Consider the following 27,773-nt stretch of genomic DNA (forward strand, 5'->3'; position numbering starts at 1 on the left):
AACCCAGTACTTAGTAGTAGCGCGGGTTTTTAATCCTCGCTACTATTATGGCATGTCCCGGAGGGGCACGGTTGAGACCGCTTAGTAGTAGCGAGGGTTAAAAACCCGCGCTACTACTATGGCATGTCCCAGGGGCACGGTAGAGACCGCTTAGTAGTAGCGAGGGTTAAAAATCTGCGCTACTACTACCAACTTAGTAGTAGCGAGGGTTAAAAACCCGCGCTACTACTATGGCATGTCCCGGGGGCACGGTAGAGACCGCTTAGTAGTAGCGAGGGTTAAAAACCAGCGCTACTACTATCAACTTAGTAGTAGCGAGGGTTAAAAACCCGCGCTACTAGTAAGTAGCAGTAGCGAGGGTTTTTAACCCGCGCTGCTAGTAAGCGTCTGTGTATAAGCTTTTCCATAATAGTGAGAGAGACTGACAGCCGGGTCCTACACCCGGCCGGATTACCATTGTACCCCTGAGGGGATAGGCCTATATAAACCCCCCAGGGCGCCCATGCAAAGGGTTCCAACCTGTTAGAATTAGACTCACACCTAGGGGGAGAGGAGAGCAAGCTCTGCCCTCTTCTACCTCTAGCATACAGCTCGAGGAGCACCATTGTACTCACTAGTGCCTTAGTGATCATGCGGAGACCCTGCAGAGCAGGACTAGGGGTGTTATCTCCTAGGAGAGCCCCGAACCTGGGTAAAGTGCGCCGGCGTTCGTGTCTACCCCTCATCCCGCTTTCAGGCACCGGCGACGTTCTACTCGCTCCCACCATGATAAGCCATCCATTGGCATATGTCGCACCCAACCCCGACAGTTGTTGTGAGAGGACTTTGTTTGACTGTGTGCATCTTAGTTATGCAGAGGCCGGGTGTAATGCTTAAACCTTCTAACTAATAAAGTGTCCCTAATCGGAAAATATAGTGTCACAATAATTTGAATATCAATCATTGGATATGCTCCATCCAACGGTTGAGAGACAGATAACATCAAATTCGAAAAATATTATCCGTTGGGTAAAGTTTTCATCTCACAAGATTCTGCCGCGTGCCCTTTTAATTGAAGGATCCTGATAAGTGCCACACGTGTGACACGAACACATGGCAACTCCGAACATTAAGTTTAGTGACGCAAGAATGACGACTTTTTTTCGGATGACAAGTTCCAGTTATTTTGGTTGTTTTTTCTTTTCGAATGGCAAATTTAGTTGTAAAAAATATCAAGGCTGGAGTGCTTCGTTCAACACGTGTGACACTTATCATTTGGGTTAAATGAATCCCCACTATCGTCTCATATTAGTCTACAAGTTTTCATGCCAAGAATCTGATTCTCCAATAAAAAAACACGTACAGAAGGAAATAAAATGTCGATAATGTATTCCTCCTGCTATTATATATTTCTTGACGTGCAAAACACGTACTAATTTACTAGTAATAGAAGAGGGGAAGAACAATACAAGGTCTGATAAAAGTTAAAAAGGCCACATCGCCAAAAGAAAGGAAACCCCACGCACCTAAACAAACAGCGACTCGAACCTTAAACAAACAGCGACTGAAAGCATATTTTTTTTCTTTCCAAAAGAAGGATTATCCTGGCCTCAGTGAAAGTACTTGGCCCTGTCCTTGAACCAATAGAATGCATCACACTTAATTTGCTTTGACACATGATCAAATGAATTGAACTTATTCTCAAATACTCTACCCCGCTGCGTTCTTTCCAGTTGGTTGAAGAAATATCACCAGTTGCAATTATCAAGAAATTGAATCCTTGCAAGATTTAGGCCCCGTTTGGAATGGGTGTAATTTTCTGTGCCCATCGGAATTTAGTTCCAAGTTTGAGCTAAATACCTGCAGCCACACAAATTTTACACCCATTCCAAACAGCCCGTTAGGTGTCGTTTCATGTTAAGCGAGATGCGAACCTTCCATAATTCCATTCGTCTCCTTCAGCCACAAGCCCTTTTGACAGTCAGGCCAGGTTTCAAGATTTTCACATTCATGCACCTCCAATACATGGAGTTTCATGAAAGTATCACGCAGTGCCGTCCATGAATAGTTGAGATGCTTGAGGAACCTTAACCGAAGCACGGTCACCTCCCAATACTTGTCCTCGCCTAGACTACTTATGATACCTCCCCTGATATAGAGTTTCTTCAGGTTTTTCAGCTCTCCAGGATTAACCCAGCAAGGAAATTCTGCCACTGGGAAGCAACAGATCTCCAGCTTCTCAAGACCCGAGGGGAGAACACAAGGCATTGCATGATTAACAGCAATAGTAGCAGCACTGCTTGATCTTGAAAGACGATTGCCACCGTGTATAGCAGGTACCGAGGATAACCCAGCCCCCCAAGTAAGTGTGAGCGACCGGAGGGCACAAAACTCGTTAATTTTCTCAAACTGATCACTATCTACACTATTTCCAATTCTAATGCTCAGCGTCCGTAATTTTTTCAGCATGACAAGTTCCTTGAGATGGCACGGGTCTTTGCTCCTAGTGTTTGCCAGAACAAACCCCTTGAGAACTTCAAGGTGAGAAAGCTTGATTAGTCCCTTGGGCATACCAGACAGCAAGTAGCATTCAGAAACGTCCAAGTACTCCAGCTTCACTAGTTTCACTATCTCCTTTGGTAGATCCTCCAGATTATGGCATGCTTTGAGATCAAGGATGACAAGTCTTGTGAGCTTTCCAATCGAGGTTGGAAGGGCCTCGATTCTCGATATCCCTCTGAAGCTCAGGTACTTCAATTGCTTGCATGACTTGACCTGCTTTAGGAACTCAGCATTGTTCAACTCTACGTGATGCGCCCGAGGGTCATAATCTGAATCCTGCCATCGTCCTAACTGCACAGTGCTCAAACATGTCTTTCCGGAAAACCATGTCTTGTCTAACTCCAGATACTGTTGTTTAATATTGTAGATTGTCAGCGCATCGCGATGGAAACTGGTAAGGATCTTCCCATCCTGCAGACATGCACGCCGGGTTCTGGTGAAGTCATTCTTGGAGCTGCCGTCAGAATTGAGCTCAACAAATGCTGCGCTCTTTGCAGCTTCAATCAGTAGCGCACGGATCGACGGTTGCACCTTGCACCCGTGGACTTTGTTGCAGTGGTATTTCTTAACTGGCTTAATGAATCCCTTGGTGATAAGCAGCTCATTAAAAACATTCTTCCCCTCGGAAACTGAACTCACAAAGCCTTCTCCAATCCACCAATGAATTAGCAGCCTCTTCTTGATGACTGCATCCTCTGGGAACACAGCAAGGCACAAAAGGCACTGTCTCAACCTCGTCTCCAGTCCATTAATGCTATCCTTCAGCTTCCACATCTGCACACTTTCCCTGTTAATGTTGAATTTATCTGCTGCTGGCATCAATGGACGAGAAGATGAAGCTTCATGCCTTGCAGCCATCGATCTGATGGAGACATCCTGGACGTTGAAAGAGTCATCCACCTTTCCCCATATATTTGATATCTCTTTATTAATCGCACAGAGCTTTTCTCGCAGGCCACCCATCTGCTGAAGTTTTAAGGAGCCTTCAGCATCTATCATAGGCCCCTCAAAAAGATCATCAAGATGTTGCTCAATGGCATCAAAGTTACTGTATATCCCTTTTTCATTCTCCTGGACCTTCTGGAGTACATCTTTGAGCTGTGACAACTCATCGCTGATATTGCCCAAGAGAATAAAAGCACCTGATTTGTCTTCATGGGCTAAGGCTTCTAATGAGAGGTGCCTGATGGTGTTCAAACATGTCAATAACGGCGAGAAGGCTGCATTGACAATGCTGAAGTTAGCATTTCCATCCTGCTTCTTTTTCTCAATCATGTCAAGTACATGTACCAAGTGATCAATGCCGTCTTTGACATTGATCTCATCTTGGAAGCTCGAAGGTTCCAATTGAACATTGCAAGTGTCTTTAAGGCGTGACAATAGTGGCTCGATGAGAGCTTCCATTGTTCTAAAGCTTTCATCAACCTCTCTCTTATTTATATCAATCACATGTAGTGCATCCTGCAAGCATTTTACTTGGCCATCAATCTTGGCAAGCAACTTATAGTTCTCAGATTTGTCTCCGCCATCAGTAGCTGCTGATACTAGATGATCAATGGTTTTTATAAGTTTCAATACTGGGGAGAAGACATGGTCTACAATACGCAAGCTCCCGTTGGCTGCTTCCATTCTTGATCGAACGGTGGCAAGAACATCGTTGATGCACTGCATCCCACTCCTGATGCCATCCAGGAGACGAGCTTCTGAGCCACCTTCTGCGGTCTTAAGGTCTCGAAGTGATTCAAAAAGCTCATTTTCATCAAAAGACAGTGTCTCAGTACTGGCTACTGATGTGGTACCATCCTCAACCCACCCCTCTTGATGCTCAACTGCCCATTTCATTACCTCCAAAGGTTCAGGAGCTCCAGATGCATTCCGGTATGTTACTCCCAAACTTCTTTGCCACTTAAAAACTGCCTTGCTAACAGACCTAACGCTCTCACAGACCCCCTCCTTGTCTTCCATGATCCCCTCAAACACATCTTCGAGATGTTGCACTTCCCATCTGATCTTTTCTGGAAGTTCATGCATTGTAGGACCCCTTCCGTCATTTTCAGATGAGCTCACTATCCCAAAGAAGCGGCGTCCAATTTCAGTAACACGCGAAACCATTGGCTCAAACACATCTTCCTCGATGCTTTGGTTGACAAGCATAACGACTGATGGAACCAGTACTGAAGATTAAAAGTATGATCAAACAAATATGATCTGGAAAGAAACAGCTGGTAATCTTTCTGCAGGACAACCAGAACTGATTAGTGATATGCTGGAGACCAATGGAAGCTTCAATAAATAGCACAAGTACCTCAGTTGTTTTACAGCACGACAGATCTTCTCAAGTTTATTGTTCTGCAAACCATGGCGAAGTTCAGCTTGCAGTACCAATAAGCAGAATTTGCAAGATGGGAACCAGGAAACTGCACGGCAGGTTCCTACCCAAGAATCTTTCAGAAGTATTATAATGACAACTGCCAAGTCTTACTTGTGGACTGAGAACATGTCAATTGGAAACTCCAAGGAAACTGTACTAGTAATATTTAACCAGGTTTGCTATTTGTAAGTTGCCGGTTAACTCTGTCAGGTTTCCTGGCCTTTGGATAAGCTTTGGGATGTGCTTGTGTCTGATTCTACACTGATCCAATCGTCGAAAAATATGCCACAAATAAATAAATAACCATAAGTTACCATAGAATACCTGCCCATATTTCAAACAAAGGCATCAGTGAGACAGTGACGTTCCAACAGCACATCACTAAGGCCCACCACATATACAAAATTAAATTCCGATGACTGTAGGAAGGAAAATTTAATGACCCAACGGTGTAGGAAAAAAGACAGCTGTGAGACAGTGACGTTCCAACAGTACAGCACTGACCCCTGCCACCCATTACAAAACTAAGTTTTAATGGCAGATGGAAGAAAACTGTAGTGACCTAAGAAAAATCCACGAAGTTTCCTAGTAATGTGCCTAAATAAGAAAAATGAAAAAAAATGCACAGGTAGTCAACAAGCCCACCTAAAGAAAGGCAAGTTCATGACGAGGAAAAAGTCCTCCAGATCTTGCTCTTCAAAATAAATATTCTCCTTCCAAGTGCGGGCATAGTTGAAGGCAATCATATTTCTCAGAAAGAAGTCTAGGATAGAAGAGAAAAACCATGTCAGTGGAGCATCTGCTACATGCAATGGTGGAAAAGCTGAAATCGGAACCTGTCCTGGAGGTGGGCCGGTTGCTTGGCATTGGAAGCCTACTTCAGGACCTGCAGACACATTTCAGGATGATCCATTGGAGGATCAGTCGCATCGATGAGAGTGCAGTTCTTATGATCAACGTCAACAACGAGCAGTACCTCCAGCTTCTGCAGAGGCTCTGGTCTCTCACACTTGATACTGATGACGCGCTGAATAGGATCTCTCGCCATCTGAGAAAAAAGGGGGGCATTTTCTCATTTCATCAGGTATGCAGCTCGCCCATCTTTCGGAGGTTCCATTTTCGCCGTGTCAATAAGATAAGAGAGGCAGTAGCTAGCTTGAAAAACTGCTATGCACAAACATATAGAATCAGACTTCCAGCCAAACATACAGATATCCAGGAAGCTATGAGTTGCCAGAGAACATGTGGCAAACCTGAAGGTGTACTTGGTAGAGAGAGAGAATTGGACGATGTCCTAAGAATGATGCAAACTGATGACAGCACACCCGGCTTGTCAATTCTCCCCATAACGGGAATGGCTGGAATCGGGAAGACTACCCTCGCTCAGCTAGTATTCTGGCATCCATGGGTTGTTGATACCTTTGGTGATGATCGGATTTGGGTTTCGGTACCTCGTGAGTTTAACACCATGGTGATATTGAGTAGAATAGCACAAGTTCTAACCACCCAGCAGTGTAGCACAAGTGATTCGCCAGAAGAAGAAATGATAGAGCAGGAGGACTCCGTGAAACTGAAGTACCTTGTCAAAGAGAAACTCAGTGGGCAGAGATTTTTCATTGTACTGGATGATGCGTGGGATCAGGATCGGAAGAAATGGCAGGAGCTGATGGAAGTCCTTGATAGTGCTGGAAAGCCCGGAAGCAAGATGATTGTCACTAGTCGCATCCCTGATGTTGTAACATTGACCAAGTCCCTCAAACCATACACCTTACAGTGTCTCTTGCCAGCTCATTCTTCAAGTCTGCTCACACAATGGATGCAAAATCCTGCAGAGTTGCCACCACGGCTCATTCCAATCAGAAAAATGATTGCTGAAACATGTGCTGGCGTGCCCTCGTTACTACTCAGCGCATCAAACAAGCTGAAGAGCATACGGAAAACTCAGGTCGCTTGGCAGCATGTCCTGAGCAGATTTGATCTCGTCTTCTATGCAGACCGTCTTTTGTTGGATGCGGCTTATGTCAGCTACCAACATCTCCCTCCAAGCATCCAGCAATGCTTTCTTTACTGCTCACTGCTCCTAGTTCATAGCTTTACACCTGAACAACTGACTGACATGTTTGTTGCTGATGAGCTCATAAAACTGATAAGCAGCAAATCTGACATGCATCTCTACTTCTCCAAGATAATGACAGAACACTTCTATGGTGTAGTCCAGAAATCTCGACACAGAGGAAACACTGTTTACAAGATGCATCCTGGGATGCAACTTCTTGCACAAAGGATTAGTCGGGGATTCCACTTAGCAATAGATGCTAGAAAGGAAATAATTTGGCCTTCATGTGATGCCAGGTGCCTCTCCTTACTTGTTGATTGTGAAACAAGTAAGCTTCCACCAGAATTGTTTGAATTGGAAAGTTTGAGGACCCTAATATTGCTCAGAGATGAAAATATGCTTTTGTCTGAGAACAAGTGCGCAATCACCGATATCCCAGCAGAGTTTTGCCAACGTCTGATAGCTCTGCGTGTACTGCATATGCAATCTTGCAGGATCAAAAGGATTCCTAGGTTAATTGATATGTTACAGAATCTAACCTATATCAATCTTTCTCACAATGATATTGAGATTGTACCAGATTCAGTTAGCAACCTTCGATTCTTGACCCACTTGAATCTTTCACAAAATGAGATCATTGAACTGCCAGAATCAGTTGGAAAGATGCAATCCTTGCAGATGCTGGACCTGTCTCACTGTGAAAAACTTCTTGGCTTGCATGAAGCAATAAGCAACCTTGTGAATCTACATACTCTAAACCTTGAAGGCTGTCACTACCTTGCTGTATTACCCAAAGGCATGAAAAACTTGAGAAGTCTTACGTGCCTGAACATTCTTGAATGTCCTTTACTAACTCAAATGCCTCGTCAGATGAACCAACTCACAAGCATCAAGATATTGCCAAGGTACATTGCAGCAGAAACTCCCAAACATACCATCTCAGAGTTACGTCCTTTAGTTTATTTGAAGGAACTCGGTGTCCAGAACATGGAAAATTCTTCTTCTGCTGATGCCAGAAATGTAATCCTGCAAGACAAACACAAGCTTGAGTCACTGGCATTGAGTTGGACTGGAGATTGCACAGATCCTGAAACTAGCTCGAGAGCACAAGAAATACTTGAACATCTGAAACCACGCCGTGGTTTGAAAGTGTTACAGTTATTTTCCTATCCAGGAAGGAAACTTCCATCATGGATAAACAGTGGCGTACCTTACCTAAACTCACTTACTGATATCAAGTTGGTTAATCTGGCATGTGAAAGCCTGCCACCGCTGGGACAACTGCCTAACCTCAAGATTGCTGAAGTAAGCGGAATAGATGCTGTCACATGTGTAGATGACACATTCTATGGGGCCGATGGCACATTCTTCTCATTGGAGAAACTATCGTTCTTTCACATGCCCAACCTAAAAACCTGGGTACCATCACACAGAGAAGGACTTTTTCCCTGCCTTCAAGAATTGACAATCGCCCAATGCCCAAAATTGACAGCAGTACATGTAAAACTCAGAGCTGTTACAAGCTTGATCATGCTGATGAACAATGAAAATTTGATTGCATGTAGAGGATCACTCCAAGGTTTGTCTCGGAATTTAAGGTCTCTGTCAATTTCCCTGTGTGAAGAGCTATTAGAACATTCTCAATGTGAGGGGTTGCATGAACTTCATGGGCTTGAGGAGCTCCAAATTTCAAGGTGCACAGAATTAATTTCGTTACCTGGTGGTATGAGGCATTTGTCAGTCCTTCGGAGTTTGACTATAACAAAATGCACAAAATTAGAGACCTTGCCAGAGTGGTTGAAGAATATAACCTCTCTGAGATCATTGTGCATATCTGACTGTCCAAAGCTGCACATTCCCAAGAGTTTGAATAATTTGTCACATCTCCAAATTATTTTGGAGTGAAGTCCATCGGTTTTCCCTTTATATGGTAAGAACTGTTTATGTAACAGGAGCAAAGAATGGTTATGGTTATGGGTACATTTTTCATTCCCTCGCAGAAAAAAAGAAGAAAGACTGGTTATGGGTACATTTTGATGTTCCTTGTTTTAATAATTAATATTCTTGACATAAATACATGTGCGGCTTTGCACTACTACCAGACTATATGATGACTAGTTGAATGCCCGTGCATTGCTACGGAAGAACGAAAAAAATGTAGTGCCCAAACAATTGCTCTAATTCAGAAATGTGTGTCAAGCATGATGGCGTGTGATTTTCATTTATATAGCGAAAGACTGGTTTTCTCTCCCATTCCATTTCTCCTCGGCAGTGGTCGTGGTTGGAGTGGCAACGATCCATCAATTCTAACACGAGCAACTTCAGGGCCACCGTCCTCTTCCTCGGCTTGGTCGTGATTAGTACACCTGTACTGCACTCATGTGGCGGGTTTCTTCTCGGGTGTGTTCCAGATTGGTGCACTGACTTGCTTTGTACAAATTTAACTGTACCGTGGTTATTACGAACCCACTCACTCCCACCTCAGATGCTCCGTCGCAAGCAGCTATTGCCGGCAAGGGTTGGGCACACTAGACTACAGCCAGGGTCATCATGGCAATGAAATCCTTCACAGTTTCTAGTGTAGATTACTGCAGCTATATAGTGCTTGAAGATGACTCGTGGTGGCCGGGGGCCTGATGCTAGTCTAGCTACACTATTGTGTTGCCTGCAAGGTGTTCCATATCTATGGAGATGAGGAAGAAGCTAGACACGCACCTCCATATTGTCGGCACCTCTCCCCACTTTCTTTGTCGCCCTTCATGACCCAAGCCGGACTACGGCTTAGATCCAGCAATGGTGAGCTACACTAAAATTGCCATCCAAAAAAAAAACAAATCCCAAAAAAAGCTGAAACTTGCCATCCAAACAGAAAGTTGTCATGCTTCACAACTAAAGTTGTCATCCTCGCATAACTAACCTTGCCATCAAAAAACGTCAGGGCGGAATTGCTTCGTGCCACACGTGTGGCACTTATCAAGGTCCATTTCCCCTCTACTCCAGCTCGAAGCTAAGCTAAATTTTTCGTGAGGAACCGTAGCACACATCAATTATTCATTCAAATTTCAAGAGAAGTTTAGTGGAAAGCGCTAAATCTGACAGCAAAAAAAAAAAGAAGGAAATTCTGCATTAGGTTAAAAGGTGCAAAGACAAGGATCAGCAATCTGATTATTTGACCCAATAAACCTAGCAATTAGCAGTATTTAAGTTTACACTATGTTCTTGTACCATGAAAGTGGGGTCTTGAACATGTTTAAGTAGACATAAATGGTCCTTCTGACAGAATGAATAAGTTTCTATGATGGGGGGTACTGTTAATCCTATCATGAACCACTACAATCCAAACAGGTTGCTATGGCAAAAGAAGTAATAAATTTCAAAGCTGCAATGTAAGAATATTAGTAACTCACATTGGGCAGGCTTCGCCAGCATTGGCCGGACCGGTGCAGCGCCTGCAGTTGTGAGGCGCTGGCCACGCCGAGAACGCCGACTCCATAATGCTGAAGATCCTGCAGTTGAACAAGAATCTGAGCCCCGCGGGAATAGGGCCAAACCCGCACGCGGAGACAACCAGTGGTCTGTTCTTGGCGGCGACCTCTTGGGCGGCGCAGGAGCGGGAGGCATCGGCGAGGTGGATGGGGACGACAGAAACTAGGGGAGGCGACAGATTGGCTCGAGGGCTTGTGCCCTTTTTTTTCCGGTGGTTTGCGTCCGGTTCTTTCGAGGAACGAAACTACCGTGCGGACGACAGTTCCCGGCCCAACTTTGGTCGATGGAGGATCCAACAACGGTGCTATGCATGTACGGCTTGATGTGGTGATGTGCTGCATCGTTGGTAAATCGTCTAGAATTGTAAGAAATTATAAAATAAATTTAAAAAATGTGAGCACCAGGATTTCAACCTGATGAGTTAAGAAAACCAATGTCTTTTTAACCATCCGACAACAGGTTGGTTTGCATTTTTTTTTCTTTTTTTTATATACTAGGTCACTTAACTGAGACTTGATTAAGTTGACTGAGATCTAACCATGTCCTTTACAATATATTACTCCATCCTTCTCATATTCTTAGGCAGGGCATGTACAATAGTTGATAAGATAGTCTTATCTTAAGTTTTGCATGTAATTTAGAGATGACAAAAAAAATATCTACAATGGGTTATCTCTTGGCAAAATCTTTCGTCTTCGTTTTCAGCTCCGCTCGCTCGAGAATTGCCACAAGCGCAAATCCCGCTTTTTATGGGTCCAAAGATTCTTTCGCAAAACAATCCATCTTTTTCTGGTTTATCGGTTTTATAATGAAAAGTAGAGGGCCTTGTGACTTCGCCAACGACTTCTCCATTAGGTAGGTTTTTGTTAGCTTCAATAACTAGACATTTCTAAAAATGTGGTGACACATATTGTGCTAAAAGATCATCTTTTGTCTTCTCTTAAGACAAGTCTTTTTTTAAGAGTTCTTTCTCCTCCACCTCATCATTTATCCTATGTGGCACTACTAAGATAGTACCATTGTACATGCCCTTAGTGGCCAGCACGAAAATTACCGCAGCTTTTTGTTACTTGAACCATCGTATAGGCTGTTAAGATGTACGCATCCACGGGAGACCCAGCCAGATATTTGTTTCTCTTTCAGTAAAATAGCCACCGTGAGTGGTTGTTGACTTGTTGTGACCGAATGAGAGTGAAAAAGGCATCCTAGATTTTGGGATTGCACGCAAAAGTTAGTACATCCAACATTTTAGAAAGGAGGGAGTAGTTTGAAAAATCATCTTATATAATAAGGGGAAGTTGTTTTTTTTTGCGGATGAAAGGAAGATTTTAATTCATCAATCAGGACATAAGTCATTCTTACAAATATCAGTGACGTCTCCTGGTCCCGAACCTAACCACACCACAGTGCAACCTTCCGTCCGTCTAAAGAAGGCTAGATAATGGCTTGTATCATTTTGTTCCCTACGAACATGAGATAGCTTTAGCCGAACATGAATATTTAACTAAACATGAATATTTAGGGAAATGTTTGGCTTTAGTTGACGGATCACAAGCGTGAGATCCGCCGCCTTCTCTATGTCACGAGTGTCTTTTGGGTGTCTTCTCTCTCTTTTTTTTCTGCAACATTATGCGCGTTGTAAAATTGTCTTTTGCAACAACACTCATGTTAAAAAGGACAAAAAAATGCCTATATTTTCTACGACATCATTTGTGTCGTAAAAAGAAATCCGTACATGACAACACCCATGTTGCAAGCTGCATGCACATTAAATCTATCATTTTTTAATCAGCCATCCTAGCATGGAGCATGCCCTGCTGCGTATGACAAGTGAAGACACAAAATTATTTTAATGGGAGAAACTTGAAGGCGCCCTCTTGCCTTGAGGCTATGCCAACCACTTTCCTTTGGAGACGACCTTGCAATGTATGGCGTCGGCTTCCAAGTCTCCAGAGGCAGGTTCAGAGGCGAGAAAAGAGCACACTGTGGGTAACTGGGTACTCTGAAGGCATCTTCTCTTCGAGTCAACGGTGATTTGCTGCCGAGTCAAGCTCGCGGCGTCTTCCTCTCGACCACCGGCGGCCGCCACCGCTGCCGATCGATGACGAGCCTTTGGAGTCTGTGGGGAGAGTGGGAGATCCGGGTGCTACTCCTCGGCAGCCTCTCCCTGCAGGTGTTCCTCCTCTTCACCGGCGGCCTCCGCAAGCGCATCGTCGCGTCCTGGCTGCACTTCCTGCTCTGGCTCGCCTACCTCCTCGCCGATTCCATCGCCATCTACACGCTCGGCTCCCTATCTCGGAGCCAGAAGCTATGCCACCACACCGACGGGGAGGACGGCTTGCACCTCCTCCTTTTGTGGGCGCCCTTTCTCATCCTCCACCTCGGCGGCCAGGACACCATCACCGCCTTCGCCATCGAGGACAACGAGCTCTGGCTCCGCCACCTCCTCAGCCTCGTCACCCAGGTCGGCCTCGCGCTGTACGTCTACTGGAAGTCGTGCCCTTCCGCCGCGAGCCTCGTCGCTCCGGCCGTCGTCATGTTCGCCTCTGGCGTCCTCAAGTATGCCCAGCGCACCTGGGCGCTCAAATCGGCCAGCATGAGCAGCCTCCGCAGCTCCATGCTCACACGCCCAGACCCAGGACCCAACTACGCGCAGCTCATGGAGGAGTACCACTCCAGCAAGGATGCCGGCCTGCGCGCCGAGATCGTCATCGTCCCCGAGCGGCTGCCCGTAGACGACGTCCACGTCCCGGAGGAGCCGATGGAGTACGACGAGCTTGTCATCAAGGCGCACATGTTCTTCCACACCTTCCGCCGCCTTTTCGTCGACCTCATCCTCAGCTTCCAGGACCGCACCGACAGCCTCACCTTCTTCCGCCGCCTGAAGCGCGACCAGGCCTACAAGGTCGTCGAGATCGAGCTCCAGCTCATGTACGAGTCGCTCCACTCCAAGTCGCCCGTCATACACTGCCCCTCCGGCCGCTACCTCCGCGTTTTCACCCTGGCCGCGCCCATCCTGTCGCTCCTCGTCTTCTCCAAGGCCGGCAAGGGACGCTACAAGGAGGCCGACGTTGCCGTCACTTACGTCCTCCTTGTTGGTGCCATTTTCTTGGAGATTTACGGCATCATCCTGATGGCCATCTCCTCCTGGAGCTACGCCGACCTGCGGAAGTTGCGCAAATGCCTCCCGGCGGCGAGCAGAGTGGTCTTCCAGGCCGTCAAGTATTTCATGCCGGAGGCGAGGCCACGGTGGTCGAACCAGATGGCCCAGTACAATCTCCTCAGCTACTGCCTCAAGGACAAGTCCACATGGTTGACGAGAGTGCTGGAGAGTCTCGAGTGGGATTACAACATCCGCGTCAAGACAGCGTGGGACAGCTTATGGTACACGAAGCACATCGGCGTGTCCCTGGTGCTCAAGCAGCTCATCTTCAAGCAGCTCAAAGACAAGGCGAACAGCACGATGGATCCAATGAGCTACCGGCGGTTCGGGGATCACCGCGGGCAGTGGATTCTGCAGCGCAAGGGGTGCTACCAGGAGCTCCGGTGGAGCGTCGATGAGGTCGAGTTCGACGAGAGCATCCTCCTCTGGCACATCGCGACCGACCTCTGCTTCTACGACGACGATAACCAAACGTCCTCAGATCTTGCCCCCACCGGCGCCGGCAGGTTCGCGGACGAGGGCGACATAAACAGCGGGTCCAGGTTGCCGGCGGCGAGCAGGGAGATGGCAAATTACATGCTGTTCCTGCTGGTGATGCGGCCGTTCATGCTGACGGCGAGCATTGGGCAGATCCGGTTCGGCGACACCTGCGCGGAGGCCAAGAACTTCTTGGTGCGGCTGCGGGGAGGCGAGGCACGGGCGAAGGAGCGGCAGGGCGCGAGCGCGCTGGCGGCAGTGAAGGCGGATATCGACCCGCGGAAGGTGAAGGGGGACCGGAGCAAGTCGGTGCTGTTCGACGCGTGCCGGCTGGCAGGGCAGCTGCGCGGGATGGAGGTTAGGAAGCGGTGGAGGCTGGTGGCCGGGGTGTGGGTGGAGATGATGTGCTACGCGGCGGGCAAGTGCAGGGGCAACTTCCACGCCAAGCAGCTCAGCCAGGGCGGGGAGCTGCTCACGGTGCTGTGGCTGCTTATGGCGCACTTCGGCATTGGTGACCAGTACAGGGTCGAGGCCGGCCATGCCAGGGCCAAGCTCATCGTACACAACTAGCGCAAAGTTCGTTTTGCGCCTTAACCCTCCATCCTGGCATCTAAGATGCGTTCAGTTGCTAGCTATTTGTTCACACTTTTCTGCTATATCCTCTATAACACTAAGCTCCCTAGTTTAGAGCTCACATTTAACTGAGATTTTCAATTAAAATTGGGTCATTCGATTTTGACCTGATTAATAATTTCTCAAAGCTTTCTCATTCAATTCTTTTGTACCATGCTTCCTAATTTGTAAGGCCTTGGTATTTACTCTCGTAATCCAATTGGCTGTAGCATTTGTCTTAGGATCAGCGACAAACTGAACAGTGAGAGTGATTCGTCTAAATTACTCTACCGACCAAATACTACTACCCTCATCCTGGTTTATAAGTCCTCTTTGTATTTTGTGTCAATTTTTAACTAGAGATTTAACTAATAAAATATTAATGAATGCCACCAAAAATTATATCATTGGATTCATATTTAAACATAGTTTCCAATTATATTATTTTTTATGACACATTAATATTTTGTTAGTTAAATTTAAGATCAAAATTTGGCATGGAATACAAAGAGGACTAATAAACCAGGACGGAGTTACCATGTGGAAAAACTTCTACGCAGTATAATACTTTAAAAGACCGTATCGACCAAACCAAAGTATACCTGCCAAATGGACAAATTGCACATCATATACACTTCCACAAGAACAAAGTTTATGTATGCAAGTAATTCCAGATGGCAAGCCAATGGAACGGCGGAACCGTTTGGGTAGCAGGTCCTCGAGAGACTGCAATATCAAATAGGAGTAACTTATAACAGCAGACAGATGACTCATAAATCATACTGTGTCGGTGTGTCCTCAATGGTATCTTCATGCATATTCATGTCATCATTAGCACAAGGTATGGAATCTGAAAATTCTGACCCTCCATACCAGGCATGTATGTTGAGTAGGTATCAACCCTATATCCTCCTACAAATAGGGCTCAAGAGTCTGACAAAATTCTCCTAAACTACACATTAGAGTGCAACTATGCCAAATCATCATCAGTTTACTTGTGACAAGATCGCTGCCTTGGCCAGCGGAGGGTGAAGAATCAAACAGTGATGGAAAAAAAGAATGCAAGATCCTATGCCTGCTTCTTGTCTAGGTTTGCAACCGCCTGTTTCTGGCGCTTCTCCCACGCTGGCATCTTGCCTGGGAACGCCCACCGCAAGAAGCGCTCCCATCCATAGCAACCGCAAAACATAAGCATAGCCCAAAGCAGCAGTTTGCTCCTCATTCCTTCAGGCAAGGGCTCGAGCTTCATGTAGTCGTTCAGATCCCTGAACATATCCGATGTGATCACCGTGAAGAAAACAACAGCTGAATAGAGAGCATACTTGAATGGCTTGTTCTCCGATATGCTCTGGTTGAATGGGTGGCCCATGTAGTTCACAGCAAAAGTTGCCACCTGGATCATCATGTTCACCATGTATGAAACTGTGTTGACGAGGTTTGGATGGAACTCTGAATCAGGCTCAATGCATTCCTCTGGCATATACTTGGATGCTAAGTTGACAGCTGACATCAAGAAGAACAAGTGCATTGCAAACTGGCCAAGAATGGAAAGGAAGACGTATGCACAAAAGATGTTAGGATGAGGGCGCTCTGCAGACAGTGCTTGAAGTGGGCGAGCATGGGAGATGAAGAGGAAAAATGCTGCAGTGAAGACACCACTGATTGTAGCTTGAACATCACCCAGTTTCACACCATCCAAGTACATTACACTGAGAACGTATGCTGTTGCAAGGCAGTTGAGTCCAAGAATCTTGAACATTTGGAGTGTAGTGACTAGGGTGCTTCGCCCCTGGCGGATGATATCAAGCGTGGGGGCAACAGAGGCATGCTTTGCTGTGAAAGGCGAGGCCATGGATGCATCCCCAAGCTTTACAATCGGTGCTGAGCGGCCATCACTTTCATCATTCATTTCATCTAACATCTTCTGCAGCTTTTCGCGCTGTTTCTCAGCAGCAGTCAAGGGGCGGCTGCTGGGTGCTTTAGCGGAACTGCTAGCTGGTGGAACCAATTGCGATGATGACTCGTTAGCAGGTTTCGGTTTTTTCAGCTTCCCTGATTTGCTTTCAAGTTTGGATGACTGAGATTTCGAGCCAGCTTTCTGCACCGGTTCAGCATTTAACAGAGCTATGCCAACATGTGCCTGAAAATTAAGAATTTCACATCAATATATTGTCAGAAGGTGTATAACATATATCCTATCTTCCATTGGTAACACTCAAGAACAGAAACAATATGTTCACATCAATATGCTAACAAAACAGTAGATAGGACTGCCCAGGTCAAGAAATTTATCAAGTAACCTTTGAGTGTCCTACAGCGAAGGTCGCAGAACAACTATATTCAGAATAAGTGCAGAACAACTATATTTCAGAATTTGGCAAAATGGAACCAAATGCCAGGCTAATATAGGTCCAGCCTGCATAAAAACAATACATGGACATGCGTTTGTGGCTCAAACTTGCTCGATATGTTCAATATGCTATGCTTCTCATACCCCACTAATTAAAATATAAGTGCAAGAAGTTCGGTTCAATTTTACAAGCTTATCAGACAATAAAAGTATTACCAAGACGCTAACTTACAACTAATACTTGCTTCTCCAACCATTGCACAGTGGACTCCTTGTATAACGTTTACCAACCAACTTTGTGGGAATGATGTGGCCCATAAGCTGCTCCATAGGAGCTTACTACCCTAGGTCTGAGTTCTCTCCACTGCGGGATGGCAGGCAAACTGGTGAAGTGAATGGCTGTAGCCATAATAATAGGTGGCTGGATTGCATCTTTGCATAAATGCACGAACACCAGAGATGACCACAGCAAAAACAGAGCATGAGCTAAGGCCTACTCATTCTCGGAAGTGCAGGCAAAAGATCTAGAAGGCAAAGGACACAATAATCCAGAGTTATTGTGTTTTTCTCTTCTATGTCTGCAGCCTTCTTCTCTGATTTCATTCTTGTATGCAGTTGGGTGATGGGGCGATTGAAATCGATTTCCAGATATCCAATCTGTAGCTTCTTGGTCTTTTTTTTTTTTGTTAATTTCGGGTAACCGAGACAACCAAAACAAACAATTTCAGTTTTTTAGATTAGGTGATTCCTTTCTATGCGATTCATTTGGCTTCCATATTGTAGAGGCCAAAACAGATTTTTAGCAAATAATCTGAATTAACCGAATGAGTAACTGTTTCTGTGGAATGAGCATATGTAAATAAAAGACAAAGTTGTAGTAAGAAATATCAGACCAAAGTTGCCAGACAAGTTAAAGATCAAGTCCATCATTAGCGTGAGTTCCATATTCGGCTTCCTTTCTAAGAATCATAGAGAATATATACATAAAGGGCAATGTTGTAAGAAGAATATCACATCGAAACCGCCATACATGTTTGAGATCAAGTCAATCCCTGGCATGAGTGCATGACTAACAACCGTTTGTGTCATTGTGTGTGTAATGAGCACAATCATAGCATTGAATAATTATGAGAAAAAAGAGTGAATTAAACCAGGATATGAGCCAGGTACAGACCTGTTTCAGTGCACCAACATCATTGGTTCCATCTCCACACATCAGTGTCATCCTCCCAACAGTCTTAAATGTTGTCAGTACAAGTTCTTTCTGTTCTGGAGCAACGCGCGCAAAAACCTGAAACAACGACGCTTATAATGTAAATCAGGGCCTTCATAGTTTGAGAAGGTATACAATATGTTCTCACTTACCTTCACATGAGGAATGACTTGGACAACAGCATCGGTCCTTTGTAGCATTTCAAAGCAGTCCCCACTAATGCAAAGATCATGTGATTCTGATAATTCTTTAACCTCCTCAGCTCTACAAAACAATATATGCAAGATATTAGAAATGTCACCAAACAAGATATGTGTTTACATAGTTCTCGCGATAGCATAGATGAAGGGAGTGTTCGGAGTCCCTCCGCTCCAGACTCAGCTCGCGGAGCTGGCGGAGCTGCAGGCTAAAATAGTGGAGCTGGAAAATAGGTGCTCTACAGATCCTGTAATTCCGCGGAACTGGTGGATAGCCAAACAGGCCCGAAGTCATAGTTACCTAGTCCCCATTTACATGTGCAGTGGGGGGAGGAGAAGTTTGGAATGCACATGCTAATAGGGAAATCCAGCAGATCTTCCTTTTCCATTTTTCAACAAATAAAAAAAATGTCTCCTAACACCAATGCGTAAACATCTTTCTTTTCCCATGGAAAAAAGAATAGACATGATAGCCCTGAATAGCAAGAATCTTTGCCAGGGTACTAATTTAAAAATTATAGAAAAGCTTAGTACAAACACTAAGCACTCATCATAGCACAACCCAATGCATATAAATTGTTACCTGTATGGAACTCTATCAGTTTCATCGGGGGAAACCCACTCGAATCCACTAGTCTTCATCCGTGTTAAAATTAGAACCGGCTTCGAACAGATATTCACTTGGCTAGCAACATGACAAGCAGTCAAAGCTTGGTCCCCGGTGATCATAACCTAATACATTATGGAGGTGATGAGCACTTTAATCAAACAAAACAGAAAAGTTCCATTGTAATTATTCACACGTTATTGCTACTGATAAATCAATAGGAACCAAAGCTTTGGTCATATTACTGGTGTAAAAACACTCCGCCCAGGACATGTTTAAGGAAGCATGAAGATGCTTAGTTGTCACTACAGAATGACAAGTAACTTTAAGAATGGGCGGATATACCAAGTCATGCGAAGATTGTTCCAGTTCGAGCAAGACAGAGGCAGAATCACTCCTTATAGGACAGTTGAAGACCTGGTTGCAAAAATGACCCAAGAAAACCATTTAAAAATCTTCAAATAAGTCATTGGAGCATAATTTCACTATTTTAGGGTTAGTTACCGCAAAACCAGCAAAAATTAAGTCACTCTCCACTTGATCCCTTTCCAGACTTCTAGCTTCACTAACCTGTTATTCAAATACCAGGAGGTCAAACGACTCGTACCAGATAAACTTCTAGTACAAATTCAAACAAAAAGATATCAACTAAGAATAAAATGCAACTACTTGCGAATGCCCAGGCCTAATATTACTTACACTGAAGGAAAACAACTAGCAACTATGTTCTTCTAAAAATGTTAGTAACATGAAAGTTACGAATTGCTAATGTAGTAATATCTCACTGGCTTCCAAGTAAATATGCATCACAGTTCACAACTATCTAAGTAATGAATGATTTTCTGATAACTGCTGATCGCAATGCCGTGGACCAAGTAACACTACCAATATCTACAGTGCGGACCTACGATCATCAAAACAAGGGAACATCACTATCCCACAACACCTGGAGACTTGCTACTTCACCCTTCTACAAAACAGTACTAGTAGCTTAATTTGCAAACATGCTGTGCATCAGTTAAACACATGGGTATATATTGAAATGGATACTGATTTATTCCCCACTGGTGTTTTTTGCGTTTCAATGTTAACACAACGCTAACCACCATACTTTAAACTAGTTTGTCAGCACCAATTCATATGATTCCAGTGTCTAGTGCTAATGGCAGAGAATTTTCACCGCAAGCTACATGCATGCAGGATACCACTGGATCATCTGCAAAATTAAACTCAAAAGGAAAATTGACTGATAGTTGGAACTCATATGGTTCCTACACAACAAATAAAGAAAGGTTGAAAAGAAAGTGTTGCTCCTTGATCTTTACTTAAAATGCTATGCTATCTAATGGCTTGGGAAATTTAGACAAACAGTAGTACTAAAAGAAAAATAAAGGAACCATTATACTTCAATGAGAACTTACAGGCATCTCCGGAAGCAGTTTGTACGCAAGAGACAAGACCCGGGAGCCCTGACGCGTGTATTTTTTGTATGTTTCCACATACGCAGCAGGTAGATCAACTAACCTCTCCTGAATGGTCTCCGGTGCACCCTGGAAACCACAAAAAAAATTAAAAGGCGATATTCTTAACAGTTAACTGGAAAAGGTCAAACAAAACAAAAGATGGAACGAGTTAAAGTTATGAGGATCGCGACCAGAAAAACAGCTTAGACAGGCCTGCTCTGATGGGCCACAAATTATTCAAAAGGAACATAGCCAAAGACTATTCTCTGACCTAGGTAACTCAGGAGTTACAATCATTCAACTTTTTGTTTGTAACTCAATTTCAGTTCTCAACACACTCAATATATAGAACTAAAAAAACAAAAGGATGGATTGAACCATTGACTCATCTCGTTGTAATACTTTTGGTGGGATAAAATATAATAATTTAAACCAATGGATGGTCTCTTTGTGGCCACTCAACTGGCTAAGTTATCTTTATTTTACGTAACTAAATAAGAGTTGGGGAAAAAGAAAAGAACAAGGCATAAATAGATTACTTATATGGTGGATCCCGCTTCGTTTTCCATCTAAAACATAAGGATTGCAAAGATGGCAAACCACCAATGGCTAAACACATCCACAAGGAACCCAAGCCCAAACCCTCTGGAGATCATTTTTTATTTCCTTTGCTCTAAAAGTAATTTAGAGATGTCCATGAACAAGAGGACACTAATTTCTTCATGCCAAAATCATGAAACAAGGCCTAAAGAAGCAGTTTCTGAACAATCCCAAGTGTCTAAGAACCGGATCGATAATTTCATTTAGACTGTGGTAACCTTACCTTTATGAAAGCATAAAATTTCTCCTGGATACGGACAATAACAGACATTCTCTTCAAGTGAGAAGCAAAGTGATATCTGTGTACAATCTGTACAGGTTGGCCACCAGGCCTGCAACGAAGACTAGTCAGCTAAAATCTTTTAATATCCAAGTAAAATATATAATAACTCCTCATGATATTACTGGACTGAGTTCAGAAAAGGGAAAGGATAGTCATTGTTGGCAGCATGTTATTATAAGTCTATAATCAGAGGTAAGATAGTTAAGAACTCAAGATGGGGTGTACCACACCTTTACCACATATACAATAAGAAATTTCTCGCTGGTGTCGACCAAGGTATCAAAAAAGTATTAGTCAATCAAAGATCCAACTGATTCTATGTTTGCATTGCAAAATACAATAATGATTCATGAATAATAATTTTCCCATAAAGTAGTAATACTCCCCTGTCCTACTATAACTGTCCTCAGCTCACCATGCAATGCCAATGCATGCCCCTACCAATATTCAGACTAAAAACCTACTAACCTTTTTTAAAAGCATTTAAGCAAGGGTGAGTGGAACCACAGCCATCACTAAACTTGATTTCTACAGCGGGGAGATAATTTGAAACAGATTCTCCCGGGGCGGGGGACAATTACAGTGACATGAAGGGAGTAGGACTCGAGACTAGTTGAATTACAAACAGGGAAACTTCAATAATTTCAATTTGTTTGATGGAATAAAAGAACGCCTATCATTTTCATAAAAAAACCGAAGGACTAGTAGGCCCTTGATACCATGTTATGGGGGCAGCAGACTTGATCTATTGCCAAGGCTCTAGGGCCATATATACACAAGTAGAGGACATAAACTAGGAATCCAGAAATACAAAAAAGGAACTACAAGAAACCTAGTATAATACATATATCTCTCTAACAACTTAATCAAGTGTGCAATTGCTGACATAATTATATATGCGCAACAAGAGATGATGGCTTACCTCCTAGACATGGCTTTCTCATCAGAGGTGTAGATCCAGTCTATGCCTTTTATTGCAGCTTTTTCAAGGGGGTCACCAACCTTTAACAAAATGGAATATACCATTTAGAAAGGCATGTAAACTTCTTTGATTATGCTTCATGTAGACAGCTATTGGTGCTTATCACACAACACATACCAGTTTGTTGTCCACAAATACCAATGCATGGCAGCTGGATAGCACTTCTTGAATGCGGAGAGGCAACTTATTTGCGTCAGATATTAATTCTGCGTCGCTTTCCAAAGTAACAACTCCTTGGAACTCCTGAAATACGGGGTTCATTTGTTAACAAACCTCCAACCAAATGTTTTTTTATTGACAAGAACATAGTTCACCATATCATCCGATGTCAATGTTCCAGTCTTATCGAAGCAGCATATGTCAACCTGGTAGGAGAGAACTTGTAAGAGCTTGTACAGAAAGAAGAAAGAGGAGCACAACATGGTTCTCTTACTAACCTTCCCAGCAAATGGTATTCTGAATGGTTCCGTGCAGAAAATGCCACGCCGTACTAAAGCAATTAAAGATGTATTAACTGCTATGGACAGCTCCATTGGCAGTTCAGGAGGAATCACAGAAGTCAGAATAAGTGAACAACTTAAAAAAAGTTTATATCTGCTTCTTGTGGGATCCTCCAGTCCCTATATATGAATACACAGACACTTCAACGATAAAACAAAGTACATAATTTAAAAAGATAGTATGCAACTGAAAGATCAATGGATTTATCGATGGTGTTGCTATCTGATATTACCTTCATAAGCACATAGCCTGATGCAATTATCGCAAAGAATAGCAAAAATAGTATAAACAACCCACTTTCCTTGCTATTTGCAGTAACCTGTCACACAGATCAAATGTTAGCTTTAAATTTGCATACTCAGAAGTCAGATTTATTTTTCATTCAGGAAAGGAAGTTACCCTCTCAGTTGAGAATAAGATAGTTCTCATCAATTTTCCCTGGCTAGTCTCAAATCCAGTTCTCAATACAAAAGCTACACAACCACCATCAGGTGCCCGAAGATTTACAGACTGTATAGAAGAAAAGGAGTCAACGATACTATAAAGCTATTAAGGATAGCTCTCGTTAGCATGACAGATATATGATACATCTACCTTATCTGGCGTGTGTTGCAATATCTTTGTGCCACCAAATAGGATATGATTCTTATCTCTCTTTATCGATAACATTTCGTCAGGGCCACGGCCAGCAACTGAGACCTATATAGGAGAAGATGATCATTCAGAGCTAGAGCGAGATGAACAAAATACTAGGGGTATAGTAATAAAACATGTCTCAGAAAAGGAAAAACGGTACTTAGATGCTATAGTTGGATTAACACAATATACTTCATCTGTCTTGGAAGCATACTTTTCTGGCCAGAATCGTTTGGGCAGGTAAATTTCGGTAGAAAAATGGAAAAGAAGCAGTTTTGTTCTGCTTCACCACATATTGGCTCTTTCTTTCTTTTTTGAGAATAATACCAGCTCATTCAGTTAGAGGTGATGTTTGAACCCCATCATTTATGTTACAGCCACATTGTCTCCTCAAATGGTGGGCTGGAAACCCTTCTTATATTACCTATATCATTGCTACCTTGTACCTTGCTCACACGCATAACTGCATAAGGTATTTGTTAAGTAATCCAATTTCCATATTTTAATATTACATGCAAACCGTTATTTTATATCTAATATATGCATGTCTGGTGTACAATTAGAAACGTAAGTATATTTCAAAGGAGTGTGTATGCAGCTTTCTAAAAAGGAATATTTGTTGAAGGTCTGAATGGCACATCAGAACAGGAATGTTTCACTCCAAATTAGGAATGAAAACAACTTGCAGAATGGAACTAGCGAGTATAATTCCATCTTATAAAAACAAGTATGATTGGAAGTCCTAATTACCCCAAACAAAAGGAAGTCATATAATTAGCACGATCAGAAGAGGGGGGGTGGACGATAGAAGAAAACCTTCCACTGTGGAGTAGACTCTCCTGTAAGAATAGCTTCATTTACTATGGCAGATCCAGCCAGTAATAGCATATCTGCTGGTACAGATCTATCTTCACCACTAGGCGAGCGGCCTATTGACACAATATCTCCAGGTAGTAGTTCTGTGCCTGAGATTTTAACCCATCTGAATAAATAAATGCATTATTAGGATGTGATATATACTTGAACAGTGTAAGCACTAATTCAAATGAATAAGGCATACTTTCCACAGCGGTAAGTCAACACAATCTGATTATCAACTTTCACACGCCTAAGCTCAGTCAATGTCTTCAATCTATTCTTTGCCATAGTAGACTCAAATAGGAAGAGCATGAAAAGTGTAAACAAACTGTAGTACCAATACTCATCCAGACACCAAAGGCCAACACAGAAAACCTGTAGAGTAAGAGCTCACTGTTAGAAAAAGAAAAGACATATAAGCAAAATGCAGGTCAGGTGAGAAATAGACTAACCTGGAAAACGAAAAAGGGCTCCATGCATTGTTCCTTCATTAATTTCTGAAATGTGGGCTGTGGATACTCAAATCTAGAGGAAACAATTTACAGGCATTAGCCACTATAGCTAAACAGGTGTATGGCAAAAGCTTAAGCGTGCAAAGCTAGATACTCGATTCAATACACTGAGCAAAATACTGATATACAGATAATTCTCCTTGATCGCATTAAAGTGCATCAAGCATCAACCTCCATTGCCAATATTTGAACTTTCCTAGACAGATAGTTTATGTTCACTTACAGTAGGTTCTCCTAGAAAATGCCACTACAGACACATGTTTTGCACCCATTCAATATTCATAATTCGTTCCAGAACAGCAACATATTTCTTATTTAAGTGATTTTATGATATTTTGCATGCATGAGAATTGAATCCTATATAATAACTAAGTAGGTGATTCCCACTAACCTACTTTTCTCAACATGCAAACATGACACCTTAACATGAAACCATTCATGGGAAAGGTCCAACTCAGCATGCAACCATCCATGGGAAAAGGTCCAAGTCAACATGCAACCATACATGGAAAAGGTCTCAAGTCATTTCCATTTTATTATACTATATACTTATATTCAAAAAATATTTTACAACTATATACAATAATCAAATACAGTAATATGTATTCTCTGTTTCAATTCTCATATTATTAACCCAAATATTCATGGTCCATACAGTAAAATCTCATCAAAATATATTACAACCAATTCCAGCAGCAGCGTGGGGCATCATATATTTGCACATTTGCGGTGAACATATTTATGAATGCTCCAAATTCCTTCAGCTACTATTTATAGTTTTGGCTCTATTTCGCTAATGGTTTATGCATTGTAATGTACAAGAGGCTGCTATAACTGCATGTCAGCATGTGTGATAAGAAGGCACGTAGCACATCAACAAGATTTCTCTACTTTCTTGCCAATATCATCTCTTTTTTCATACCATGTACATTTTACATAGTCGATTTGGGAGTTCCCTATCGAATTGCACATTTTCAGGGCACTATTCCGCTACAATGTAGCAACTCTAGAAATAAAGAACAAAAGAAAACCAAGCGGAAGCTACAGTTCATGATGATGCCATCTATATCAACAACTATGATAAGTGATCAATTTACAGTCCTCTACCTCAACTACTGAAAGAGTGTACAAACAGGGAGCAAAACAGCAGCTTACATGTTTCTCCCCCACTTGTCCATAGCAGTGTTAATCTTGGCCTCTGTTCCATACCCGGTGCCCTTGATATAATGCCCAAATAAGTCCTTTGTCGGGTAACGTAGCTTGAAAAAGTTATCCTTCTCTGCCGAGTAAAAGAATCTCTGCTTCCGGAAATCAAAGTAGATCTCCTCCGTCTCACCTGACGTCGACGATGAGGCAACCTGAACAGACACCCAAACCACAATCAGTGACCAAACATCAAAAACACTACCAATTCACAGCAAAACCAGAACTAACTCACAGTTTTCTGTATATGCAGAGGCACAATCTCTTTCGACCCCAGGAACTTCGCCGGGATTACTTTGCACGCGTTCGCCGCATGGATGTCCTTAACCTGCAACGTAAGCAAGTGTAAGATGTTTATCCCTATATAGACTGCGCACCAAACAGGTGTGGATAATGTTGACTGTGTGGGGGGCGAGAGGTGGTGTCTCGCCTTGGAGTGCCCGACGAACGCCCGGAAGTCGACGGACCAAGCGGTGAAGAGGAACGCAAGGATGTGGGAGGCGGAGAGGACGCCGAGGATGACGAGGGCGTCGGTGAAGTCGAGCGCCGGGACGGCGAGCAGCAGCCAGAGCGCGTAGAGCGCGAGGAAGGGCCAGAAGTCGAGGCGCGCCGTCCAGTGGCGCCGCCGCAGCAGGTCCACGCCCTCCACCGACTTGCCGTTCACCTCGAACCGCGCCATGCCGGCGCCACGACCGCCCGGATCGGAGGGGAGACCTGCGGAGTCGCCGGGGGTTGCTCAGATCGGGTCTCGATGCGAGTCGGAGAAGGGGGCAGCGGGTGGGAGTTTGGAGGGGTTTACCAGTTCAGTTTCGACGGGATCGGATCGGCGGCGGGGGTGCGCCGGTGGCCGAGCGGGCAGCCGACGCGCGAGGGTTTTTCCGCCGCCGCTGCTGCTGCGGTGCTGTGCTCTGTTGGCTCGTCCTCTACCCCTCGGAGGGCCGTTTGCTAGCAGTTTTACGGTGGGGAATCTCACGCGGTCACGGCGATCTGAGTTCTCACGAGTGACTTTTTCTTTCTGCCACGTTTCCATGCTGCTACTACATAAAGAGAGGCAATCAGGCAAAGCTAAAGCTAAAGAGGAGTGATTTTCTGTTTTAATGGACTGTATACTTAGCAAAAGACAAAGTTTATATAGGGAAATCAAAACCATATATAAAATCCAGTTTTTAAGTGTAAGCTGGCATTTTGTAAGCAGTGTCAATTTTCTGAATATAATCCGTTCGAAATATGGTTGAGGGCGCAAAATTATTTGTTCCTTCGCAAATCTGTGTGACATTCTTTTTACACGGTTTCGTAGAAGAGCAAGAATTAGTCATCGAAAATCTATCACCGGTTGATCCCCTCAAACATAGGATCTTCCTTTGGCTCGCTTTTCGAGGACGTCTCAACACCAGAGATAACATGGTGAAGAAGGGATGGTCTGCGGTTGCTCCGTTTGCACATTGTGATGCTTGCCCTGCTGTTGTGTCCATCAACCACCTACTGCTACGATGTGCTACAGCCTCTGCTATATGGAGCAAGTTGATGTTGAACACTTTGGCATGCTCATCTCCTGACATTTTGACCTTTGTGGAGCAAGTAGGTCATCAACTCAGCTTCAAACGCAAATGGAATATTGCTTTCGCTGCTTGTGCCATTTCCCTTTGGCATGCAAGAAACGAC

General features: G+C 43.8%; 3 protein-coding genes across 6 annotated transcripts; 1 reads left to right on the plus strand and 2 right to left on the minus strand.

Moving 5' to 3' along the window:
- Nucleotides 1-1,356: 1,356 nt before the first annotated feature.
- On the minus strand, nt 1,357-6,187 carry LOC123181954 (uncharacterized). 3 transcript variants are annotated; one of them, XM_044594376.1, is made up of 6 exons: nt 6,166-6,187; nt 5,889-6,076; nt 5,749-5,798; nt 5,558-5,675; nt 4,847-5,236; nt 1,357-4,775 (listed from the first exon to the last, which is right to left on the minus strand). In XM_044594376.1, exon 6 carries the CDS (start codon nt 4,693-4,695, stop codon nt 1,897-1,899), a length of 2,799 nt encoding a protein of 932 aa, XP_044450311.1. In that variant the 5' UTR covers nt 4,696-4,775; nt 4,847-5,236; nt 5,558-5,675; nt 5,749-5,798; nt 5,889-6,076; nt 6,166-6,187; the 3' UTR covers nt 1,357-1,896. The 3 variants fall into 3 exon arrangements, with proteins under 3 accessions (XP_044450311.1, XP_044450312.1, XP_044450314.1); XM_044594377.1 differs by lacking the exon at nt 6,166-6,187 and having other exon boundaries at nt 5,749-5,931; XM_044594379.1 differs by lacking the exons at nt 5,889-6,076; nt 6,166-6,187 and having other exon boundaries at nt 4,847-4,890; nt 5,024-5,236; nt 5,558-5,764.
- LOC123181955 (putative disease resistance protein RGA1) lies at nt 5,697-14,868 on the plus strand. Its single transcript, XM_044594380.1, has 3 exons — nt 5,697-8,547; nt 10,385-10,596; nt 12,847-14,868. The coding sequence occupies exons 1-3, from the start codon at nt 5,697-5,699 to the stop codon at nt 14,662-14,664; spliced, it is 4,881 nt and encodes a 1,626-aa protein (XP_044450315.1). The 3' UTR covers nt 14,665-14,868.
- Nucleotides 14,869-15,440: 572 nt separating this feature from the next.
- Nucleotides 15,441-27,131, minus strand: LOC123181956 (probable manganese-transporting ATPase PDR2). Of its 2 annotated transcripts, XM_044594382.1 has the most exons (22): nt 26,911-27,131; nt 26,542-26,825; nt 26,347-26,439; nt 26,064-26,266; nt 24,849-24,921; nt 24,599-24,771; nt 24,355-24,520; nt 23,497-23,601; nt 23,302-23,412; nt 23,135-23,221; nt 22,839-23,021; nt 22,716-22,766; nt 22,519-22,644; nt 22,342-22,421; nt 21,360-21,468; nt 20,495-20,623; nt 19,578-19,643; nt 19,419-19,490; nt 19,050-19,198; nt 18,422-18,533; nt 18,231-18,347; nt 15,441-16,846 (listed from the first exon to the last, which is right to left on the minus strand). In XM_044594382.1, the coding sequence occupies exons 2-22, from the start codon at nt 26,788-26,790 to the stop codon at nt 15,776-15,778; spliced, it is 3,525 nt and encodes a 1,174-aa protein (XP_044450317.1). In that variant the 5' UTR covers nt 26,791-26,825; nt 26,911-27,131; the 3' UTR covers nt 15,441-15,775. The 2 variants fall into 2 exon arrangements, with proteins under 2 accessions (XP_044450317.1, XP_044450316.1); XM_044594381.1 differs by having other exon boundaries at nt 26,347-26,825.
- Between the last annotated feature and the right edge of the window lie 642 nt (nt 27,132-27,773).

Source organism: Triticum aestivum, chromosome 1D (genome assembly GCF_018294505.1).
Source record: "Triticum aestivum cultivar Chinese Spring chromosome 1D, IWGSC CS RefSeq v2.1, whole genome shotgun sequence".
NCBI lineage: Eukaryota > Viridiplantae > Streptophyta > Magnoliopsida > Poales > Poaceae > Triticum > Triticum aestivum.